The 25,794-nt window shown below is 45.2% G+C and overlaps 1 protein-coding gene across 2 annotated transcripts in view; it reads right to left on the bottom strand.

Annotated features, from left to right (window-relative positions):
* Positions 1-25,794, bottom strand: part of CACNA2D3 (calcium voltage-gated channel auxiliary subunit alpha2delta 3) — an 895,877-nt gene that overhangs the window by 95,864 nt on the left and 774,219 nt on the right. For both annotated transcript variants that reach the window (XM_049640724.1, XM_049640725.1), the window contains exons 29-33: positions 21,122-21,184; positions 17,905-17,975; positions 4,454-4,529; positions 1,769-1,821; positions 192-247 (exon numbers count right to left, since the gene is read on the bottom strand). In XM_049640724.1, coding sequence (XP_049496681.1) covers positions 192-247; positions 1,769-1,821; positions 4,454-4,529; positions 17,905-17,975; positions 21,122-21,184 — 319 coding nt within the window. The remainder of the gene's footprint in view (positions 1-191; positions 248-1,768; positions 1,822-4,453; positions 4,530-17,904; positions 17,976-21,121; positions 21,185-25,794) is intronic.

Genomic DNA, 25,794 nt, shown 5'->3' with positions numbered 1-25,794 from the left:
ATGAAACCCGTGGCATTTCTGTCAGACTAGATGGTGCTGCGGTCAGCACAAAGGGTGCCTTTTGCTGACTGAGCTGAAAAATCATCACTGGGTCCCAGGTGGTTTATGTGAGCACATCCTTGATGAAAAGTGGCCAGTGACCCCAAGGCTTATCAAGTTGAGCTGGGAAACAAGAACCGGCTGCTACTTACCTGTGGCTGTCATATCTGAGTGCCACCAGCTGCAGAGGTTAAATTCCACCAGAAACCTGAACAGGTAATGCAAAAACCCAGTGTTACTCGGTCATCTGCCCCAGACAGAACAGTGGCATTGCTCCCCTCATTTGAAAGAGGAACATCATTACCCGAAGCTATCAGTATGGTTGGTTCTGTTACTACCGAGTTTTCACTGGGCTTTCTCTTCCTTGGGAAAGGCTATTTTATCACCGATGCCGGCCCAACACTGAAAGCGGGTTTACCTAGACTTAATAACTCGTTGAGAAATATCCCGCTTGTAGGCAGAAATAGTTCTCCAGTTATAGTGTGAGTCTATAGTAAAAAATCAACTCCGAAGGGCTTCCTCTGCCTTGGTGCAGAAATACAAATAACATATTCTCTACCTATACTATGATCTGCCATAATAAAGGAAGCTTTCAAAATTTATACTGCAATGCAAACTTGTTCAGCCCTGTGTGTGTGTGTGTGTGTGTGTGTGTGCGTGTGTGTGTAGGCATAAATGGAACAAACTTCTCTTTATGAAATTACACCACAATACAACTTCAGAAAAAAAAATCAAAATCTCTCAACTGCCAGTACAAAGAAATGCAAAAGTAATATAAACCATCCTCCAAGTGAATAGAGATAGATCAAAATTCCATCATTTCTTTTTCAGGCTCATGGCTACTACCTAGAGCAACTCATAGTCCATCAAAATCTCACTATTCTCTGTTACTGTTGTTCTCTGCCTCTTAGATACATAACAGAAGTGAATTTGAATTTGTAATGTTGTTAAATTAATATGGGCTACAATAAAGCGATAAAGACAATGGCTGTTCATTAAATGATAAGAAATCTGCCTCCAATCCTCAGAAAGTGGAGCCTTACTGGGGAAAATAAGAATCTGAGGGTCGGATACAGCTTGAACAATCTGGTTTCCATGCTCATCCATGGAATTCTTCCCTTTTCTGGAACACAGTGCTTCTGTCATGTGTCCAATACCTCTTCTGGGAGTCAATCAAGGCTTTCATCTTTGAGCCATTTCAATCTGACCTAAGTCACAGATGCATCCAGCATCCTCCAAATAGGAACACAGTTTGACAGGGTAAACAATTAATTCACACCTGAGCAAAGCCCCCACCCCCTGGATCATGACTGCACAAAACCCCTGTCCGGGACAAGCCCCCCCTCTTCTGCACATGCCAGCACATCCAAAGGAGCACAGTGGACAGCCCCAGCAATTTGTCCTTCTGACCACAGCCCACCCAGGCTGCATTAAAAACAGCCAGACATCTATGTTAAATTTAACACTAACCACAATAAATAAATTTGGTTTGTATATTACAAGCTGTTAGTCTGCTAAACAATGACATAAGGGCATAAGCAGTGACCATGAATAACTTAAAGATAATTTTTTTGGTCTCAGCTTTCAATACTTGGAGATATTCAAAGAGGTTATCTCAGAGTATTCTGAATCCAATGCTAGTTGAAAACACGGAACAGTCTTCCACTTCGCTTTATGATACAAAAGACAAGCAATATTACTTTTAAAAAATGCAGCAAATTATACTTACAAGACAAGTTCTGTCATTATCCATTTTACTGCAGCAAGGAAGGCATGATAAGGCTGAAGAGAATTCAGTACATTGAAAACAATGCATCACATATGAAATGTGTAGTTTAACTTCAGGCTTTACATAAAGACAATGTTATTCTTCTAGAGAGATTGATATCATGTTAAAAAACAGTGAAGCTCTAGCTAAAAGAAGAAAATGGTTGGATACTGTATCCTAAAACTAACATTTTAAAACTTTGAACTTCCCTGTAGTGAGATGTGATTTACAAGTAAAATAAACATGATCTAATATAGGGGTTATCTCTGGGAGGAAAAAGGAAGTTCAGCAAATGATGTTTAAACCTTTACCCTCCAGGGGCTAATATTTTGCAGCCTGATGCTGAAGGGCTCAAGTCATATAACTAATTTCAAATGGTAATTCACAGATCTGCCTCTCAGAAAGGTGATTCCCTGTTCTCCATCACTGGATGTCATTCACTGAAACTAGCAAAAGTTGCATATACTTCATTTTAATGTTGCCCATGAGTTATGTAGGGCTTAAGCTGCCTTTTCTCACACATACATATTTGGACTTGAAAAAAAATGACAACCATATAAACATGTGATTTTATCCTTGCCGAAAATCCCCTGCAACTCTCTAAAGGACGGCAACGACAGCCCAATCTTTATTTGAGAATATTTTAATTTAAACAAGCAGTTGTATTGTTTACTCTGTGATATTTTCTATGTGGATAATTCAATTTCCTGAATTCTGGAAAATACCAGGCCCCTGTCTCAGTTGGTTCTCTGAATCTACATGTGCCAGATATTTGATTAGTGGGTGCACTTTGAGAGGCAATGACACTGGCAAAGCCCTTGCCCCAGAGGGCAGGTCCAGAGAAATCTCGGAACCTTTCGTGGTTGTGTTCAGGTGTCAGAGAATTGAAATGACAAATCCTGCTTTCTGAAGTTATGGCTGTTTAATCCTACCCTCTGAGCATTTGGACGGTAAAGACTACAACTAGGAATGGGGGAATTATCCAGCTTTAAGTGAAACAAAAACCGACTTACATACCTCTAACCATTTTTTTGAAACTTCCCTATTTCAAGCCAGTAAGTAAATGAACAAAACAACAGTAATGACAGTCTACTGGGTTATTCTCAGCCCACAGGGATTTCAGACTGGATCTCTTGCTCTGATTTAATTGAGCATGTCAACATCATTCGGTGAATCACAGGGCTCTCAGGATTAGGGTCAGATAAGGATGTAAACTATTAACTATTTCCTAAAACTAAATGCAACTTGCTGTCTTATGGCTTTGTTATATTTCTTATTGCTTGAAAAACAACCATCTTTTTTCAAAAAGACCCTGGTGGTCAGGCCCTGGGATAGTTCTGTGCCTTTGTACCTGCTGGGATGGGTAGTGACATTTCTGCAGTCCTTGGGTCCCTGGGAGGAGGGACTGAATAGAGGGATTACGGAGGCTCTGGAGGTGGGGAGGGGTGGGGGGCGGGGGCAGCTCCCCCAGGGGCCAGGGGGAAGAGCACTCAAGCATTGTGTGCCAGACGCTGGCTCTATGTATGGGCACACAAAGGGATTATGTAAATACAGGATTAAAAATTTAAATGGCACATTATCATTCAGAAGGGTAAAGCCATTGAGCTTTTAAGCCTAATGATGAAAACATATCTTGGGAACATTTTAGGTCTAGAAATAGTCCTGCTAAAGCTAGCGAAGTTGGATTTGGAAAGACATGTTGATTCTCACTAAAAAGTGGTATTTTTTCAAAGCATTCAACTTTCAGTTCCTAGTTGCCTCTCAGAAATTTTCCAGCTCCAAATCATTTCTTACTCCCTCAGTGTAGGAGAACTGTGTTAAATACTGGGCTTTTAAATAATCCCCTTGCAAGATCTTACATCTGCAAATGAGAAGGTGTGTGTTTATATCCTAAAAACCAAAATGGCTCATAAATTTTGTGTTTCAAACCAGATTTTAGGTTAATTTTTGGAATTTACAAAATGATAACATGTGAAGCTTCTATTTATACACATAGGTCGGGTTATATTGAAGTATCCTGTAACTGTTGTTTTTTTTTTTCCCCTGTGTTTTCAGGTGATGGGTGGCCAAACTTGCATTGCTTGTACATCGTAAATTATATTTTCTAACTGGGAGCAAATTATAACAGTTAATTTCTGGCAGTGTGAAAGCCTGCTTCTAGTGATACAACAGCTATATTGATTGGTTCTCAACTGTGACACCACTGATGGAACCAGCTCCAGCAAAAGTGACAAGGAAGCACACCAGCATCCTGATTAGGGTAGAGAATCTATGATCGGAATGTGAATTTACCCACAGGCTCCTCCTAGGTCTCTTCCAGACCCGAGGGAAGATTTCTGCTAAACCAAACTAAATTCTCTTTCATATGGGAGAGAATCCACAAATCTTCTCCTCTTTTCTAGCCATCAAAAGGGGGTTGCTGCATTCATTCATCAGTGACTTCAGACCTGCTTGTCATTCATATAATCAGTGGGTATGGGTTTGAATGGAAGTGGTTCTTCTTCACCAGTAAAATCAGGAAGCACTTTAAAACATTCATGGTTTTGCAAAAAGATGAACTTGATTACCCCAAAGATAAAGACCTGCTCGCACACAGAGACAGATACAAACGTGCCACTGTTTTGCGGGTGACCACACTGTACTTACATCCAGTAGCCCGCTGGCACTGTCACTGCTGTCCTTGTTGGCCCTGCACATGGCTTGATAGTCATACAGGGTAATTCTGTAGGAAAGAACAGAAAGGAGGGTCACTAAATGGGAAGCTGTGTGTGAACCAGCACGGTGAACTCACCACATCACCATCAAGTGCAGCAGTGACAAACACAAATAAATACAGGCCTGAAACAGATGACAAATCAGGAACATGCAAAGTCTAGGACTGGAGACACAGGCACATCACACTTGGAACTTGAAGAGGAAGGGAGTAAAGGTACTGGGGTTGAGGGGAGGAGACAGGGATGAGATGAAACAGTCATTTTGGTTTAAACAAGGTTGGTCTGCTTGGACTAGGATACTCCAGAGGGACGATGCTGTTCTGAACTGGATTCTGGGCCCTGGAGGGAACCCACTTGGGCCATGTGTCCAGGATTGAGGAAGGCTGGGAAGGACCACTTTGAGTTCAGAACTGGCAGGATCCTCTGTCTCTCTTAAGCACTAGGAAATATCCCTGGACCAAGATAAGCACTTTGACAACTAGTTGGAAACTAGTTGGCTCCTTGGTTGTAATCCCCACCACTCTCCACTGCCACCACTATACCAGTGACTGTATGCTTGCTTTGGAAACAGTGCCATTTATGAAACAAGAAAATGGATGTTTTTTTTCAATTGGTGATGAAAGGACAGCTCTCATTCCCAGTTATGACCTTAACTCAACTGCCAAGATATTTCACTCTATAATTGTTCCAGATATTTTAATTCCTCATCAATAACTTTACAAAGAAAGGAGAATGGCACTTTCTGGTAGCAAGTTAAAGGTTCTAGATGGAGCAAACACCTTATCCCACAGGCGACATGCCTTCTCTCCTCCTACCAGCTCCCCTTCCCACTACTCTGGTGTCCCAAAAAAGAGACACTTAAGGTCCAGCCTGAATTACATAACAGCTGCCAGGTGACATGTTAACACTGCAATACAGGAACTTCTAAATGGCTGCAAGGGATGCTCCCTGCAGGAATTCCTTTCTAGAATAATACAATGCTAACCATGGAGCGTACTTAATGCTAGGCTGGGGACGGGCCCTAGAATAGAAGTTTCATGCAACAGGACTGTTGCTGGCGCAGGGCACTAGCCCAGCACCCAGCACAGAGAAGGCATTCACTTTCAAAAGGGTGAATGCCTGAATGATTGTCTGATTGCATGAATCTTGAAGAGATGCCATCACAACTAGATAGAAGAGGTCAAGTTCAAACTAAGAGGAAAAAGCTTCCTCCTCTAGACAATAAGCTGGAAGCATCACACAGATAGATTAACAAAGAACCATCTATGGACACCAAGTAGAAGACCGGCCATGTGTGATCAAATCAATATGGAAACCAGCTCCTGACCAGCATCACATAGGTGTCTTGGGTAGCAGAGTCCAAGAGGGCACCAGTGGTCAACACAATCTCCCAGCAATCTCCCCAAAACCTCTCCCTCATCAAAACATTTCTTGCAGTCTTGCTCACTGTCCTCTGGCTATTTTCTTTACAGCAGATGCCAGAAGAAACTGTGTTTATTGAGACAGGAATGAAGCCCATGAACCAGCCAAGCACCTGGCTCAGGGAAGTCCCCAAACAACCCTGATGCTGCCCCAGCCACAGAATCAACTGCAGACCACAATGGACGATTGCATTCAGTCCCTGACTTCCCCACTATGCCACAGTCCACACCTCATCTGCAGGATTTCTGCAGGTGTCCCTGAAAGGGCTTTCTAGGACTTGGCAAGAATTATCATTGGCTTCATCCTTTTCATACCGCTCAACTCCATCTCTACAGCTAGAACTCGGGCCAGAGCATGGTGAGAGGCAGCATGGGTTGAGTGGAACGTGCCTGTGTGTGGAGTCTTGTAGACAGACACACAGCATGGCCTTGGTTTGCAAGGTTAGTTTCCAGGTGCCATTATCCAGGGTGTAATCTGAGCAAGATGCTAACCTTCTTCTGAGGCCTCATTTTCTCACTTATAAAATGACTCACAAAGATGTTCTGAGACTTAAATAATCAGACATGTGGAAATATACTGAAATATACTATGTAGTATGCTAGATTTGTTATGATCCTTACAACAAAAGGCCTTATTTTGTTCTTTGTTGGAGTTTGGGACCTTTTAAAAATTTTTTTAATGTTTATTTATTTTTGAGAGAGAGTGCGTCAGCGGGGTTGGCGCAGAGGGGGAGACACAGAATCTGAAACAGGCTCCAGGCTCCAAGCTGTCAGCACAGAGCCTGATGCGGGGCTTGAACTCATGAACCATGAGATCATGTCCTGAGCTGAAGCTGGACACTTAACCAACTGAGCTACCCAGGGGCCCCTGGAGTTTGGGATCTTAAAGCTATGCTATTCCCAAGGGCTCAAGCGATTGGCAGTGTGGCATAATGGTTAAAACATTAGCTTTGAAGTCAACATCTGAGTTCAAATCCTAACTCGGTCACTTATTACAATGTTGTTTCATCTTGTTTCGCTCTCTCGGTGCCTCAGTCTCATCTGTAAAATGGTGAGAAAAATGGCTACCCTATGGGTTGGTTGTGGAATTAAATGAGATGATAGACACAGTGCGATCAGCCCAGTGTCTGGTACAGAAGAAGCATTCAACAGAAGGCAGGGCTGCAGCTGCTGTTATAATTTATTAGTCTGGTTTTCATTGCCATGATTAATTAATGGGGGTGGTGTTTAATGCAATGGGAATTGACTCAGGCTTTACCCAGCGGGTTAGAGGATGGGCAGGCCTCCGGATTTTCTTAGCTCATTGGCACACACGAGGCAGCATAAAACTCACACTTCATACTGCAGTATAAGACACCTTCTGGTGCCGTACTGGGGTTATCGAGGGATGATGTGGGAACTTCTGTCTGTGGGCCTTACAGCTGAGGACCATCATAACAACAGCTGATGTCTACGGAACTCTACTTAGCAACCATGAGCAAGGTACTCTTGGAAGCACGTTCCTACCAGATAGATTCTAATCACCCCATTTCACAGAGGGCCAAACCAAGTCTCTGCTAGCTTAAGTAATGTGCCCAAGTCCACACACCTAACAAATGGCAGAGCCAGAATTAGATGGGGGTCAGGCTGAGTCCCCTCATTCTGCCTTCTGCTCAGAAGCAGTGATTAGAATTCAGCCTGGTGCCCTCTCCCAGTCTCACTGGAATGTCACAGAAAATGCTGCCCAAGATAAGGTCTCAGGACCAAAGTCCAGAATCAACTTTCAAGTCAAGCTGAGGGGCTGTCTGGGGTCATCGGGCCAGGACAGACCAGCTGGCTGCGTTAACGAGAGCCCCCTTGGTAACCACCCTCACAGGAAGCTCGGGATTCTCCTGGGATCATTTTCAAAGGCTCTGGTTTACTCGGTGAGGCCAAACTCAATTGCCGTGGGGCGGCCTCCAGGCCAGAGATCCTGCCTTTCATTTCACAAGGAAGCTTTCCTGATCCGAGTGCCATTGGGGAGGTTACAAAACAAGCCTTCCCTGTCTTCTCCACGCTTAGACAGCTTTAACTAGATGTTGCAGAAAGAGAGACTTCCAGATTATTACCCTTTTTGAAGTGATTTTGTTAGTTTTAAATAACTCCATTTTGTGGCTACCTGTATCCTGTTTGGCTGATTAGAGCTAAAGAACATGATAATTGCCTGCTTTCATTCGGCTCTAAAATAAGCCCCGAGCATCGTGCCCAGCTGAGACTGTGCTGCAGTGCTGCGCTCGCAGTTTATTCTTATTACAGATGGCATGCTTTGGTCCCCACGACACCCCCACGCAGGCTGCCCTGGGAGCTTATCATTAGCATCTCTGTGCCCCTGACGGGTCTCTCTGAGACTCTGGCGGAAGGCAGGAGCAGTCTCTGAAGAAGAAACTCAAACTGATACAAAGAAAACCTAGACAGCCTGTGTGCCCCTGTGCACTGTAGGGCCGTGGATGACAGGCCCGTGACATGGGGACTTGTTGAAAGCTATTTTGCTGATTCTGCTCCTTTCCAAGTAGACAAAGATCACAACCAAGAAAAATATTTCTTCTAAGAATTAGAAGTTTCCATCTCAGGGGCGCCTAGGTGGCTCAGTCAGTTAAGCGTCCGACTTCAGCTCAGGTCATGATCTCACCGTTCATGGGTTCGAGCCCTGCACCGGGCTCTGTGCTGACAGCTCAGAGCCTGGAGCCTGCTTCGGATTCTGTGCCTCCCTCTCTCTCTGCCCCTGCCCTGCTTACACTCTGTCTCTGTCTCTCAAAAAGTGAGTAAACGTTAAAAAAAAAAAAAAAGTTTCCATTTCAAAGGCATGAGCACAGCTAATTTAGACTTGTTAGTAACTGTAGGAACCAGCATTTATTAAACACCTACTGTGTGCCCATGAGGCCGGGTTCTCTACCTGTGATGGCTCATAGGATTAGCTCTGGCTACACTATCTGCCTAAACACCAATCCTGAAACAGCTGAATGTTTGCAAATACAGCCCTAAAAACAGGACAGGGAGGCATTCGACATAGACACTCACTGTATTTACGCAATTTTGAATCTAAAAGTGTACGAAGCAAAGTGAGTGACTTGCTAGGGCAACATGTAAAAATACATATTCTTTGTTGAACTATAAAAGGTGGTCTCGGGCAGCTTCCAACTTGCAAGTGATAGGGCATGGAGCAGAGACCCAGAAAATGCTTAACAAGGCCACTGTCACCATGGGAAGCCTTACTCGTTCTTACATCTCAGAAAACCAAGAGAGTGGAAAGCTCAGTCTGTCGATCTGAGTGTTAACGGAAGGTTCAAAACGTGCTGTCCCTCCCCTCCTTTTCACACTGGTGGCCGTGTCTTCCCACAGCAACTTCCTACAGAGACTGCACTGCTCCCCAAAGTCAGTCCAGCACACGGAACACAGCAGAGGCGCGGAACCTACATGACCCTGGCCCTACTGCTTTTGAGCCCCTGGCTGGAAATCACTGACACATCGAGTTAATGAGTACCCGTCATTAGCAGAGAATAAGCGCCACGTGGCCACACCGGCCAGGAGCCCAGCCCACAGGACGCTGGGGCCACCAGAGTCCAGGGCAGAACCCTGAGAAGCGAGCCTCCTTCATCCGATAGATTAAGCAGGCGATCTGCCAGCACCAAAGGCTTTTCATCAACAGGTGCTGATAACATAAAACGAAGCAAAGTTTCAGAGAGTGGTCGTGCCAGCATCTCACCTAGGTAATAAAAGCAGTAACAATAAGAAATAATCAATTACTTTCTGCAGCATGGAGGCATTACCTCTTGTGTCAGGGGCATGGTTACATTTTATAGGAGAGGGAACAGGCTCAGAAGGTGCAATCACTGCTCCGAAGTTATCACAGCTCTACTAAATGGAGGAACCGCTTCGGTCCTGAGGCAAAGGATAATGGGTAGGCACGGTGGTAAGAGCACGTGACTGGCAACTGGTTTGTCCATTCACCTGCCCCTTCCATGAGAATTAGCTCAACTGAAGGGGAAAACGGAATCTCGATGAATGCCACATAGAAAAGATTAAATTTCTTTGGCCTCTTTGTTTAAGAAATAGAAGGAAACAGCTGAATTCTGCTTGGGGAATGAGTTGAAGCAAAACCCATTTGCGGCAAGAAACTTAGATGCTGGGGGGGGGGCTTCCTTGGGCTCTGCCAAGTTCATGAATTCACGTCCACATTTCACAGCACTGCACCACAACAATTCCTGTGCTGCACGCAGCATGTCAGGACCTCGGGGAGTCGGTGTTCCTGGTGCCATTATTGCCATTGGTCAAACGCCACGGGTGTTATTGAGTGTTGCTGCTTGTATCGCTCGGGGTCAGGCATCATGGACAGATGAATCAGTTGGGGGCTACGACCATTTGTGTTCAGGACTGCACTGGGCATGTGAGGTGTGGGGAGAAATTGGGGAGTTGTAAACAAAGCCTCATCTTGGGAAGATTTTCCAAGTGGATATCACCGGAAACCAGATTCAGTATTTAGAGGGTGTTATGTGGGCTGAAGGAACCAGGCACGCTGGATGTGGCTGAGACTATTAGAGTCTTCCAATGTCCATTCTCCTGTTTTGCCAAGCAGAACCCCGAGTTTTTGCTATGTACATTTCCTAGGTTCCTTTGTAGCTAGGTGAGGCTGTGTGGAGTGGCAGTATTGTATGGGACAAAATACTTTATTTTTTTGAAACTTTTTAAATGTTTATTTATTTTTGAGAGAGACAGAGTGTGACCAGGAGAGGGGCAGAGAGAGAGGGAGACACAGAATCCGAAATGGGCTCCAGGCTCTGAGCTGTCAGCAAAGAGCCCGACACGGGGCTCGAACTCACGGACCGTGAGATCATGACTTCGGCCGAAGTCAGATGCTGAACCGACAGAGTCACCCAGGTGCCCCTGGGATAAAATACTTTAATAAATAAACTTTATTTTACTTTAATAAATAAGATTTACTTCTTAAAGTAAGTTTTTCTTAAAGTTTATTCATTTATTTTGAGGGAGAGAGAGGGAGCAGGAGGGACAGAAAGAGGAGAGAGAGAGGATCCTAAGCAGACTCTGCATTGTCAGCACAGAGCCTGATGTGGGGCTCAAACTCACAAACTGTGAGGTCATGACCTGAGCCAAAACCAAGAGTTGGTTGCAACTGACTGAGCCGCCCAGGCACTCCTTATTAAAATAAATTTTAATCAAGAAATTTTATTTGGCCTTTTGGACCTCCCTGGATCCTCATTCTGCCAGCAGAGATTGCAGATGTGATGGCTGGAGCTAAGCAGCTATCTTGGACCATGAAGTAACCTTGAGTTTAAATGCCAATGGAGGAAGGTAGAGAAAAAAGATATGGTCATGGGTCTGTGATGACAACAAGTTTGTATTTTCAGACTTCCTTCATGAAAAAGAGAAAAAGGCTCCCATGTTCTCTAGCCCCTTGTTATTCTAGAACTTCCTATTATTTCTAGTAGAACTATCTCCTAACTGATATATTGGACTCTAAGTTTGAGAAACTTTCTTTTACTACCTCTTGGAGCAGAATAAGCATAAATGTGAACAAATATTTCCATAAGAAATACTTCAGCCTGCTCCAACTAGGGGAAAAGACGTGTGGGGATTAGGTAAACGTGGTCTGCCATCTGGAATCTGAGAGACAACAGTTCACATTCCATGTCCCCCACTCACTACTGTGGGTGAACTTGGACAAGTTACTCACATGCTCAGCCACCACTTGCAGGTCTTCATGGTCAAAGGGAAATAATGACAGTAGTAACTTCGTGGAGTTGTTATGGGGATTAATTAAGGTAATACACATAAACTCCTTGGAATAATGCCCGTCCTGTACTTAATATTCAGTAAATGAGGCCTGCTGCTATTATGATGAGGACAAGGGCAGCGTTCTTCCTGTTGTCATTGGGGATGCTCAGGCAGGCAGCTTGAGGATTTTAAAGAGTGATGCACTGGAGTTCTCATGTCTCTGCCTTCTAGAAAGTTTGGCTCAGAAACACACTTGTTCAAGCCAATCTGTCTTCTTGTTCCCTTCAATGCCACCTCTGACAAAGCATACTTCTGTGGAAACGGTCAGGTCAACAGGAAGCCGGGAAGCCATTACATTCATTACATGAGTGTTGAGTATTAGACATTGGGGGGGCAGTCGGCATGAGAGAGCAGCCATCCAAACATAACAGGCTTCTCCTTTCACACTCTCTAGACTGAAAGGCCAGGACATTGGCTGAAATGCAACGTGATTACCAAGGACAGGGAAAGCTGCAGTCACCGGCCACGGAGCCTGTACGGTTCCATCATGTAGAGACAGGAGAAGAAACGTCCCAAGTCCTGAAGTCTACCTGACGTGTCACCTTTCTAGAAAGGCAATTTAGAGAGCAGAAGGAGCCACCACAGGGAATTCTGCACAAGCCAACTATGTTAATGAATGTGTGGGGCGAGGTGAGGAAGACATTCACCAGGCCCCATAGGGAAAATGTGGTGGTGGAGGGGTGAGAGCTCAGGCATGTTGCACCAAGCACATAACACAAACAAAACCGTATAAAGCAAAACACACACAGCCAAGACGGAGAGGACCTATCAGTAGCTCCCAAAGCAAAAACAGATTATTAGCAAGCGGTCCGTTTCTCTGCAAACCAAAGGCCAGGCAGGACCGATTGGTCTTTGCTTCCTCAAGCTGAATTCGATACACAAAGAACAAAGGAAGACCTTTTGGCAGAAACCACAAAGATAAAGTTTGGTAAAAGTACGCATTACTCCATTTAACCTCCACCTGCAGGTATACACATCCTTCTTTCAGTTCTATCTTGCTACTGAGAAAACTGAAAGTTAGTGAGTGAATGCTGACCAATGTCAGACAACTCCAAAGTGGACAGCACCTGGAATGGTACCCTGGTGCTCTTAACTTAGTATGTCTTGACCCTAGCCATGCATGAGAAGCACGTGGATACTTTCAAAGAGCATAAGTGCCTAGGCTCCATCCCCAGATGAATTTCATATGAATCTTTGGGGGTGCAGCCTGAGCACAGGCGTGTTTTAATAGCTCTCCAGTGAGGGGTACCTGGGTGGGTTGAGCAGCTGACTCTTGATCTCAGCTTAGGTCATGATCCCAGGGTTGTGGAATCTAGCCCCACATGGGGCTCTGCACTGAGCTTGGAGCCTGCTTGGGATATTCTCTCTCTCTCTCTCTCTCTCTCTCTCTCTCTCTCTCTCTCCCCACCCCTTCTGCCCCCCTTCCCTGCTTGAATGCTTTTTCTCTCGAAAGAAAGAAAGAAAGAAAGAAAGAAAGAAAGAAAGAAAGAAAGAAAGGCACCCACGTGGTTCAGTTGGTTACATGTCTGACCCTTGATTTCGGCTCAGGTCATGATCTCAGGGTTTGTGGGACTGAGCCTTGCACAGGGCTCTGCGCTGACAGGGTGGAGCCTGCTTGGGATTCTCTGTCTTCCTCTCTCTCTGCCCCCCCACCCCCCGTTCATTTGCACATGCACGCACATGGGCACACGCACACGCAATGTACTCTCTCTCTCTCTCAAAATAAATAAGCATTAAAAATAAATAAATAAAAGCAAAAGCTCTCCAGGGATGCTGATTGAGTCCAGGCCCACAGGCCCATCCCCAAGGCTGTGCTGTGGAGGTTAACTGTTGCACAGTAACCAGCTCTGGGGAGTTTTAATGATTAAAAAAAAGAAGAAAATGAAAAAAGAAAAAGATCAGACATTTGGAGCTATTATCTAAGAGCTAATCTCACATCCTGCCCGCAATACTCTGCAATCTGCCGAGCAATTTCACATACTTTGTTTTAGCTAATTCTCACAAAATCCCATAAGGTCCATATTTGGGTGAGGAAGAAACTGAGGCTGGGAGACGGGGAGTCTGTGCAAGGCCACACACGGCGATTCTGGTGCTCAACCTAGAGTCCTCTTAGCTCAAGTGCAGTGTGTCAAAGAGGCCCCATCAGGAACCATGGATACTCTCCTGTCTATCTATACGTATATAAAATATTTTATATATAAAACATATATACATACATTTTCAATTCTCCTGGATATTTGACATTGAATTTGAATCACTGGGGACAAGAAGTGGGGGAGACACATGAATTCTAAGAAAAATCCTTTGAAACTAGGTGTTGTCTTAGTAATCTGAAGGGGGTGACATCACTGCCAATGACAAGAGAGAGAACCATGGGGTGTGGATTTTGAGAAATAGGATGCAAGGCTCTTACTGGCCGTGAACGTGAGTGCAAAAGAAAAATAGCTACGCTGGGAAACCCTACATGAGTCACCATTCCGGGGAGTCTACTTACTCTCTGTGATAAGAACGAAGAAGTATTTGAAGTTCTCTGTCTGGATTTCAACGCAAAAAGCTGACCAGGCACATGGTAGATCTCATGAGAAAATACACGAAGCCTGAAAACATGGTTTGGTTTAAAGATTTATCAACTTCAGCTAAAAGAAATCTGGGTGATGCTATCACTCAGCTGGCCTCCCATCCTCAAAGTCCTGCTTGCCCTGATAAGACACTGCTGAGCCAACATCTTCCTCAAGCTCCCTTTCACTTCTCAAACAGAACAGGAAGAAGATCCATGCACAACTCAATGCTACTCTACACAGAACCAGGTTAAGGGCAGACACTAGAAAATTCTCTCTGAGCTCAAACTGCAGGCTGTTTGAATCCAGCTCTGTTACACAGAGACTTAGGGCAGCTTCTTAACCTTTCTAAGCCTCATTATTTCCATCTGTAAAATGGGTATATTTATACCCAGGGCCAGCGTCATGGGCATACAGCCTGTGTCATTGCACAAAACCCTGTACTTGGAAGGACCCCAGGCTTCGTTGAATATTCTGCTGTTGGCGGTCTTGAAATTCTTAATAGGTTTTGAACAAGGGACCCCGGATTTTCAGTTTGCACTGGACTCTACAAATTATGCAGCTGGTCCTGTTTATACCTGCCCCACAGAGTACTGGAAAGTGCTGCAAGAGGTAAGATCTGTCAGGTGCAGCTCAGGTCTGGTGGGGGGTAGGTGCTCCTGGAAGGTAGCCACTGTGACCATTACTTTCACACTGCTGAAGCTATTATTTGGCCCATCATACTATGTCACACGTAAGCTGGGTAGACAGAGTCAAGTCAAAGACTGAGCTAAAGTGACAACGAATGACCATTTTGTCTCTTAGATTATCTGCACACACTGCCATGGAACCTTCTTGAAGCTCCCTTGAGTTGGTAATTTGCACAAATCTGTGGCTTCCTTCCCATCCCCATGGTGCTGTAGACACAGAAGCGGATATTCTTTCCCTCTGATGATGCTGCTAAGTAGAACGGCCATCCGGTCACCAGATAAGTGAATACACAATCAAGGCAAGAGTCCACTGTCATGTAAACAAGCATCATCTTGCTTTAGAGAGAGAGGCCGCAAATCTGGACCAGGGGAGAGAGACAAAGGGAAGGAGACAGAGGGGGATGGTGTTCTCTCCTGTGAGCTCTTTCTGGAGAAGGTGGTTTGTAGGGTTCTTGTCCGTGAAACTCATGTTTTAGGACTGGATACAACCAGATCAAATCAAGAAACCTTGTGCCATCCTGGCACTGTCCAAGACACTGAGAGGAGAGAAGATGGGAAGTCAGTGAATTCAGGGAATGGGTCCTGGGCTTTTCCCCGGGTTCAATCACGTCCCCAAAGCAATTCAGCCTCCAGGCATCCTGTGTTCCAGGGTGGGGCTCGCTTTCACGGGGACCACAGCTTCTGTTCCAGAGCACCATCAGGTACTTTGGGCTACCTCTTTTCAGTGCTGCTGAAATACAGGCCTTCCCTGAACAAAACGACTGTCACCCTTATGCTCTGAGGACACACTGCTTGCTGTAAAAGGCAGGGGCACCGCAGCACCCCCAACGCTGGAGGCCCCCTCGCCAGGCAGCGTGGGAAGCCTTCTGTGAGGTGTGTGGATGCAGAAGGAGCACCACCTGGTGCCAAGCAGAAAGCGAAGCCAAGACTGAGCAAAGATCCGCAGCGATACAAATCACAGCAGCAGCTAGCCATCACTGAGCCCTTAATATATGTCAGGCACTGGGTACGGGCGTTCTGCTTATTATTACCCCATTAACTCTGACAGCATCCCATGGAAGTAATTATTATTATCACCTTCATTTTCCACATAAGGAAACCAAAGCTTGGAGAGGTAACTTGACTCAGTTCTAAGGCACGCAGCTAGTAAATGTCAGAGTCTGGATTTGAATCCAATCCATCTGACTCCAAAACATAAACATAAACTCTCATTGCTCTGGTGGCCCCTGTGAGGGCCCCTTCAAAGAAGCCCATGATCACTGTCAGCTAACTCCCAGAGGACAACAGATACTGTTACACTTGTGTCAAGTCCCTACTTCCCTTTTCTCAAATATGTTAGCTACTCTCACAGCAAAAGAAAGTTCTAGATTCATGCCAACCATGCTTCAATCACATGAAGGAGAAGACTGGGGATTTACAATCCTACTACAACCTTTCTCTTTCTCCCACCAAGCTTTTTGAAAGGAATATCCAAGAGGGAAAAGGAAAAAAAAAAAAAAAAAGATTTTGTTAAAGAAGTTGAAAAATATGCTTTTGAATGAGAAACACGTGTGTGATTATTCTCATCTTTTGTCTTCCCCCACCGAGTCGAAAGCAAACTAACAGGACACAAATGCACACACATCCATGTCCAGATAGGAACAACCAGTGGTGCCCTGCAGGGCAAACAATCCAGACGCTGCCCTGGGAAGCTTTAAGAAGCGCTGGAAAACTCCACAGCAACCCAAGTCCAGCTCCAAGCAGGGTTTTCAAGCACGTGTAGCAAAAGAGGAAAACACTGCACTTGAATTTTAAGAAAGGGAATTGAACACCCTGCGGCAGGCAGGCTGGGGGCAGGCAAGTGAGTGTCAGAGAGCGCAGAAGTGCTGGAGTTATGCCAGTTTTTTATATCATTTCTTTTTTCCCCTCCTTCTGGCACAAACAAGCTATGGAATCTCAAAAATTGGGTCATCATTTTTGAATTCCCTGCTTTCAGCACAGCGCTCAGTTGGTCTTGTTGACTGGCTCAAAAGTCCGATTTCCTGAGCTAACACTTCCTGGCCATTCAGCTGCACGGAGTAATGACTAGGGGCCTGCCTTTCCCACCAGCAACAGTGGTTCTCACAGGCGAGCTGAGGTCCATCCTTGTAGTGCCTGCTATTATGTATTTAACGGCATCAAATATGCCCACGAAAGCACCGCTTCAAAGACTGTCATTTCCTGTTGACTCTGGGGTGGGGTAGGGGACATTACTGACATCCTGATCTCCTTGGGGAGATGGCTTTTCCCATAGGCTTTGGTGTCCCCCAAAGCATGGCCATCCTGCCCAGGAGAGAGTGGGGCCAAGCGGAAGCTGTCATACACAAGCTTCACTTAGGGTCAGTGACAGCGCTCACGACCGAGGTGCCAGTAGAACTGGGCACCATCTGGGTTTTCTTCTAGCAGCAGATTTTAACTTCCCTCCATCTGGGGGCAGGTTTTGAGACCTTTCACTTGATTTTACAAAATTATATCGGCAGGTGTCTGTCACTTTGTATCCCCCATTTCCAGATTTCTAGCAGCCTTCCCCAGTTTGCCAATGTGAGACAAAATACAGTCCTCCTTTTTAGCCAGCGGAAAACATTTCCTATGTCTTTGCAGCCACTTGCTTGAGACTGCTATCATTGCGTCCCAGCGAAGGCTCTGACTCCAGTATTGGCCTCCAATAAACCCTATTCTGGGTGAACAGGAAACCCATTGTGAGCTGAGTTTCTGTGACTCTTAACACTCATGCAAGAGGCATCGAATTTCATCAAGATCTTCTGAAGTATGAACACCGGTACAAACCAGGCAGGGGTCAAGTCTGGGCTTGCTTTATTTGACCTTGGTTCGTTTTATTTTATTTAGGCAAACTTTTCCAGGGGGCGCAGGGGACCATAAAATCCTTACCTTTTAAAGGAGCCCATTGTTAACAGTTTGTTCATCACGGCCCCTTCGACCTCGCCAAAAAAGTCTCCAGTCTGCGGGGAAGAAAAGAAGACCCAGGAGGAAGTATAGATAAACAATGTGCCCAAACACCAGAGAATAGAAACGGGCGCAGCTCTGTGTTCTGGAGCAAAAGGCGCTGTCACATTAAAGTGGAGTATGTCCTCACAATCAGTAGAAGTGGTGGGATTACGCAGCAGACTAGAAAGCTGACGGGAAGGTTCCACCGTACGCAGCACGTGCAAAGAGCGCCGGCTTTGCAAACCGCATGCGGAGCGCTGGAACTGAAATGCACACGCATGCGCGCGCACACGCGCACAGACATGCGCGCACACACACACCCCCCCCCCCCCCACCCAGATGCAGTAAGCCTTCATCTGCGCTCAGTCTCTTGTGATTAAAACCCTACTTCGTAGAAAGAAACAGGCTATGAGAGGGCTTCCCAAGCAGTAATAAAAAGAATTGTTTATAATTCCTGGATGACCTGTTTAGGGAAATGTAGCCGTCCTCTTCATCGGCCCTATAAATCTCCTGCTGTTGAGAATGCATCTATTCTCAAAATCACTTTCTGAAGAGCACTCGCAATTGTGTCCCTGGGCAGTTACCATGTGGACAAATCAGGCAGCCCAGGGTCCAGCCCCTTGAAGAGGCTTAATCAGACCTCTAATGGCTCACCCCTACGTCCCCAGGGCATTTAGGGCGTAGCAGCCCTTCCCCACCACCTGATTGATGTTTTTGCCTCAGACCAGCAGCTCTTGGTGTTGGCTGAGATTTGCATACTCTGAATGGTGGGATGAAAAATTAACGTCCTTGCCCATCCCTCCAGGCTCTTGGAGCCACAGTCCTCCAGGTCTCCTGGGAGAGGGTGTAGGCAGTACAGCTGAAAAGAGCTTGGGACAACAGCCTTCTTCTGCCAACACCCTGGAATGAGCCAGTGTAGACCAGTAGAGAACCCCCATGTCTACGGTGGGTGCTCTAAGGATTTATAACTTCTGTGTGGGGTGAGTGGAGGGCATTACCGTCAGAGCCTGAATTAATAAATTCCATAGGCTTTGTATTAGCTAAATCCCGATTCAAATTACAACTGAGTGACCTCAAGCATGCTCCTGGGAGTTTTCAGGCAGAAAGGCATAGAAAGACTTTGTCAGAAAGTCACGAAAGAGAAGAGGAAGAAGAAGGAAATGACATTTCACTGACTAAATATGGAGCATTGCCTCTTTCATTCCAGGGACAATCGGAATCTTTTGCAAAGTCTATGAGTGTGTGCTGCAGCGAGGAGCTAGGACATTTGTATTTTGTGTGTGTCAATATGCCAGTGTCAATGGAACTGGTTGTTAGATGAAGAACCACCCTAATTGGGGTGCAGGAAACCAGACAACATCAAACAAAGTCAGGCAGAGCAGGTCAGCTGGCTCCCTGGGCATCGCTGCAGGGCTGTCCCAGGGAGAGATCCAGCAGGGAGCAGAGCTCACGTGCAGGCCTGGACTGGGTAGGAGTGGGTCACACTGTGGGCCGGTCGAGAACCCCCAGGGACCAGGCTCCTATCTCAGCCCTCCATCATCCTGGTGGGAGGACAGGGTTCCTCCTCAAAGGTGGTTAATTTGGATTCCTGCCCCACTGACTCTTGAAAGTTTGGGTTTTTTTTCTCCCAGCCAAACAGGCATATTACCATAGGCCTCTGGGCTCTTGCACTCTCTCAGACTGGCTTTACGTCATGGGCTCACTCCTATCTGATCTTTACCAACTGTCCAATGTCCAGTGATGGTGAGCATCCGAGGAGACAGGCTGTGGGCAGTTTAATTTCTAACATTGTAGCTTTTCTCTCATCACAGGTGCATTTAAGATTCCCACAACATTTTCGTGGATAAGAAGGGAAATTCAAGCACAATTCCACATGTGACCCAGAGCCAGTTCTGATAAATTAACAAGGCACTGAGGTCAGACTCCTTAGCAACTTAAGGACAATTAACTAATTTATTTAGGCATTAATAGCCCTATCGTAGTGTTGACTGCTAAAAAATTTCAAATGATTTAAATGGGACTTCATTATAAAATGGCTGTCAATCATCCTTTTACAGAGCCCACCAGGAGGCTCAGGCAGGCAATGTGAGGCACCCCCACCCCTAAACTAGTGAAGGAAGAGAGCACGTCCCAGAGACCACGCACCTCCTTCTCTAATGTTCCTTTATCATGCCACCCTGCTAAACACATCTGTGTTTTACCATCTCTGAATAGGCTAATTTAATTTCTAATTGCAGAACAAGTTTTTCTGTGCATAGTTTTAAAGGAGAAACCTGGAGCACGCTGGTGGCTCAGCTGGTTCAGCATCTGACTCTTGATTTCCGCTCAGGGCATGATCTCATGGTTAGTGAGTTTGAGCCCCGAGTCTGGCTCTGTGCACTGACCACATACAGCCTGCTTGGGATTCTCTCCCCCCACCCACCACCCCCTCAAAACGAATAAATAAACTTTAAAAAAGACAGAGAAACCTGTTTTCTCCATTACAATGCTATTGTTTTGAACTCTTATTTTGATTTCCAAACACAGTGGAGATTTCCGGAGATTTCTGTTCTTGGCCCCATTGCTGAGTGTCTTCCCATATCTTTTCCCTTGCCTCACACTGTGTACAGCTCAGTCAAATGAAGAAAATTTCTTCTCTCTTTCTGGATCCTTTTCCCTCAGTGTTGAGTGTTGACAGCCCAAGTTAATCCCTGAACCCAGATAACTGATTTTTAAAAAGCAAAAACCAGAAAGAAAGTCATAAGGAATAATTATGCTGGAATGTGTGTGTGTGTGTGTGTGTGTGTGTGTGTGGTGTATATATATGGAAAAAGTATTTAAATATCAAAAGGAGGAAACCTCCTTCAAATTGTCCAAACTCTTTAAGGCACCTCTACTTTTGAGGCAAAGTGTTCTACAAATTGAACATTTTATGAGTGAGAAAGCAGACCCTGGGCTCTGCCCCACCCCCACCCCCCAACTGGGAGGTAAAAACTCTTTGGGGCCTCCTGAGAAGTAGGCTGTGATATTTTTAGAGGGACAGAAATAAGGGTTAATAATCTCCTGCTATTACTTCTTAAATATAGATCATTGTCTCAAAGTTTTAACACCATCCTTTGTTCCCCTCACCTACGCCCATCCTGAGCTCCTTACTTTGAGTTGGTTGAAATTTCTCACTCACCTGGGTGTAGTCTTCAGACACCAGAATAAACCCATTATTGTCTATGAGGTAACAGTTCACAGTCTAGAAAAGAAAAAAATACCACAGTTTCAACTTTGGATCCTCCGACTGCTTTTACACAAAATGACGTACTTCCAACCTGAGAGAAACCTACTGTAGGTTGTTTGGGGGGGAAATTGGAAATGCCTGTTGGCTCTAGGAGTTGAGGCCATGGTTAAGCTAACCCCAGTGTTTACTTTGCAAAACTGACAAACAAAAACAAAACACTAAGGAAGCTTTGAACATCCCAGATTAGGATAAAAAGAATACATGTTAAAAAATTAATTACAGTTTATCTTCCTTCCCCCACCCCCCACCCCCACCCCTTTCTATGACCTGAAGACTATTTCCCAGGAACAAAGTGTTCACAGGCCCCGAGCCTGCATGCGTCGTGGCTGAAATGCAGGCTGTTTTGAAAGCAAAACGCCAGCACAATGTCATTACCCTAATGATGTATTAATGAAAACACTGTGTCGGCTCAGAAGACCATCAGGGGACCAGGTAATATTTTTTAATTTGTTCATAGACTTAGGCAGGGGGGAAGGGGCAGACTTCTGTTAAAGGGGCCCCTCAGGCCTCCTAAAGGTTTTCAAACTGTGTTTTTAATTGGGAGCTGGATTTGGGGGCAGGGCTGTTAGCTTTTGGTAGCTCAGACTTATGAATTGTAGACAGCAAGGTAAACCCAAACCTCTGCTTCCCCCACAGTACTTTAATCTCAAGTGAATGATTTGCTACAGGCTAAGTTTTAATTACAGTGCTGTGGGGTTTAAACTTAAGGTTTAATTCCATCCTTGATGTAACTCAGTTTCTATTTATTGCAGCTTTACATACCGACTGCAACATTTAATTTGTAACATATCTTTACCCTGAGCTAAACTCCCCCTTGCTCCGGGCCACCACAGGGCTGGTGTTTTCTGGGACATTTGCCTATCTGTGGAGTTGTTTTCAGGCAGGCACAAAAGTCCAGCAATGAGTTGGTCCGAAAGTTTCATCCTTTATTACTAGGTCGTGGTGGGGAATCAGCAGAAACTTAAAAGCCATGCTGGCACCTTTTATAAAAGAGTTGGCTGCTTTGGTGAGTAATCGGGTTTTTCTCGGTTGTCCAAAGAAGGTTGAATGAATGACTTGGGTAACCAGGTTCCACTCTTGCTATTTGAAGAAGCTCTTTAGCTGTATGGATACTACTTGGGCCCTGTTGGGTGGGAATCTTGACAAACCTTCTCCATCTTTTGAAGATAGCATTATGAAAGCAATCCCATAGAGCTGCGCCATCCAACATGGCAGCCATTAGCTATATGCAGATTTAAATTTAATTCTTTTGTGAATTAAAACTCAATAAAATTAAATATCTAGTTCTTTGGGTGCATTAGTCACATTTCAAGTGCTTTGCACTACCTTGGCTGATGATTATACCTGTGGACATTTCCATCACTGTAGAAAGTTCTCTTGGACAGCAATGCTGTGGATTACACTAGTACTCCTATGAGTTTTAAGCCAGGCTCCCCTGGGTCATGTTAGACAAATCCATATCTTTGTTTATTTGAATGTCATGATCCTTTACTGAAGCAAAGGGAGGCTAACCTCCATTCCATTAATAAATATACAAGAACAGAATTGGCCTCCACGTGTGGGTTTTGACTAAATCCTCCCAGTTCATAGAGAATCAAAGTCATCATACCCACCTCCACCCCTAATTATAAAATTAGTTTCCACTCAAACATGCCTAGCCAATGAGTACTCTTGCTATTATAGGGTGACTACCTCTCCGTCTAATGTTGTAAATAATGGATAGTACAAAGCAGGTACAAGGCCAATAGATATAAAAGTCAACTGAAAATCTTGAGAAAGAAGGATGCTTCCATGAAGTCCATGAAAGTGATGCTGGCGGTAGCTCCAATCACACGGGAAGACACTGGCAGGTTAGACTATCCCAGAGCAATCTCCCAGAGCTCTGCTAGCCTATAGTCTACACATGCACTACTGATCCAGTCATGTGGGTCACATTAGTCTACATCCTACCAGAAATAATTGAAAGAGGAACAAGAGGGCCAGCCAAGGCTCCTGGAGGATTATATGCTTCAGCTTCCACTTTCCTCACAGGTGCCTCAGATTTTGCTCCAACATAGTGGGTGGGCTCCTGGGTAAGGACTGAGGTATGACACTTGTTTCTTCTACACCAAGTACAAATTGGCATTTACTTCTTGGGCTATGTTTTCATTTAACATTTTTTTTCATTCATTTCTCTCCCCCCCCCCCCCCCCCCCCCCCCCCCCCTTCAGTTAGGATTCCATGACAGGAACTTGGTGGCAGAGAAGACCATGCTTATTGATGGGTAGCTTTGAATTTCATGTTTGCACTGATTATAAAAATACTTGGTCACCCTTTTAAGCAAGAAACAGAATGGCCAAGGTTGTGATACAAATCACTGAAAAAAAAACCAAGGTCAAAATCAAGGATGCTGTGTCATTAATGTGACTATGATGATTTCCTGAAGAGGCAGCCTTACCAGCAAGTGCTTAGATTAAATGATTACTGGGAAGTGTGGTGTAGGTGAGTTGGCCCACGGACTTAGGTGAGCAGAGTACCAGGTTATGGGGCAGTAAGGACAGAATTGCCAGATTCCAGTCTGATCAACTGTTTTCTCTATGTCTCTTTACAACAATTAATATTCAGTTGTCTTCTCCATACTCCTTTTCCTCCAATAAAAGAAAATAGAGGAGATATTTTCTCAGTTTTCTGTCACTATGCTACTTTCCCCACAAACTAAGCCAAGCATCTTAGAAGGTGTCCACTTATCACCCTGTCCTGAGGGTGGACAGTCAGACAGAAGGGCTTGGAGGAAAGAGCTCTACATTTTGACAGATATTGTAAGTGCCTATTCGACAGCCACCTTTGATAAAACATGTAGGGATGAGGTTGTTTGAAAAAAAATGCAGACAGGGAGAAAGAGAGGCAGAGAGAACTTGATTTCCTTAAAAAACAAAACAAAAAAAAAAAAACCTTTCTTGATGATGATTGGATAAGTCAAGATTGCTCAGAGAGGTCTGATTCCTGTCCCAAAGGCAGATCAGGTAGATACCTGAGGTTAGAGGCCATGGGAATTGGGCAGTCACAGGTGGTAAGGAAAGGCAATGAGGAAGGGTACTTGGGAGTAGGAAACACAGCACCAAGGCTGTGTTAACCGGAAGGTGGTTTTAGCCCCCAGGCTAACACATCCACTTCAGAATCAGAGACTCTGACCAATTGCTATCAGTTGACCTTGAGCAAAGTCTTTACCACTGTGAGTCTCAGGTTTCTTACCTAAAAGGTGGAGCTAGCAAGAACCCTTTGTTAGGTTGTTGAGAAGATTAAATGAGAGGGTGAGTGCAAAGTGCTGAGCACAGTGTAAGGTGCACGGGGCACAGTAAGTCGTCAAAAACCTGTGCTTGCATCCACTCAGCAAACAGTGTTTATTGATCACCTACTATGCGCCATCTTTATCCTAATTAGTATCCTAATGTTATGAATTTAGAGTTCCTCAGAAAGGGAAGCTGTTCCATTGTTCATAGCAAGAGGTAGTGCAGGCAGGTAGGCTGAACTTTGTTGCTTTCTGTTTAACCTTTTTCTTTTGGGGGATGCCTTCTGCCTGGTTTGGTTGGTGCAGGCTGAGCAATGATTTGAAACAACTCACTTAGAAGCCCAGTCTCATACTGCCTGTTGTTTTCATTTGTGGGGAGAGAGAGGAAGAGAGACAGAGGGGGAGGGCTGGTTCTTCCATCTGAGGGTAGGGCCTGGGTCTCTGCATTCCAGGTGTGCACTGTAAGGGGTCACTCCTTACTACTTTTCTCCACGTCTCACAATTTCAACCCTAATATTTTAGCTGTAGAGCAGTCTGACCCTTACTTCACACCACATGATGTATCTATTCATCACTGGCCAACTATCTTTACCAAGATACTGTCTTTTAAACAATTTGTTGCAAAGTGGTTATTTTGGAAAGAAGTGCTTGGTAGGATCCCCTGTGCCCTTGCCCTCAATAGCTACTGCACTGACTGTCAAACCCCCTCCTGACTGGAGTCTTTCTAGACATGGAGGCACCAGGTGGCTTGGATTTAGCCCTTCCCGAGTCTGTCCTACTTCGAGGAGACCCTTCAGATTCCAGAGGAAATGCCTACAAGGCCTTACAAAGTCCAGTCATTGATTATTATCTTGACTCCTCTGGACAAGCAAGGGTAGCAGCTGCGCTGGAATACGAAGTTTTAGATCCACTCACTGCCCCCAACATCTCCTCCAAATTGCCCCAGTAGGGGAGAACGTTCTCATCTTCCACTCTCCTTGCAAATATTCTGGTGCTCTCATTAGGAGAGGGAGGCTGTTGGAAAGACGAGTGGGAGAAGAAAATGAGAGTGTGAGACAACGGTGCCACAGGTCAGGCTGAGATTAGAGGTGGGCAGGACTTTCCTTCTCCATTTCCATCCGAATGCCAACCACGCTTGCATAGAGTGCAGTAACCTCGGCCACGCCAGTGCCTTGCACATGGTATTCTCTGCCCGTGAAGCTCTTCTCTGGCTTCAGGCACGGTCTTCAATGTCATCTCCTCCCTCTTCAGTTGACCTACATGTTATCTCCTCAGAGAAACCTTCCCAGATCCCCCC

This window comes from Panthera uncia, chromosome A2 (genome assembly GCF_023721935.1).
Source record: "Panthera uncia isolate 11264 chromosome A2, Puncia_PCG_1.0, whole genome shotgun sequence".
NCBI classification, from domain to species: Eukaryota; Metazoa; Chordata; class Mammalia; order Carnivora; family Felidae; genus Panthera; species Panthera uncia.
Note: the sequence above shows the minus strand (reverse complement) of the source record. Positions and strands in the feature narration are given on the sequence as shown.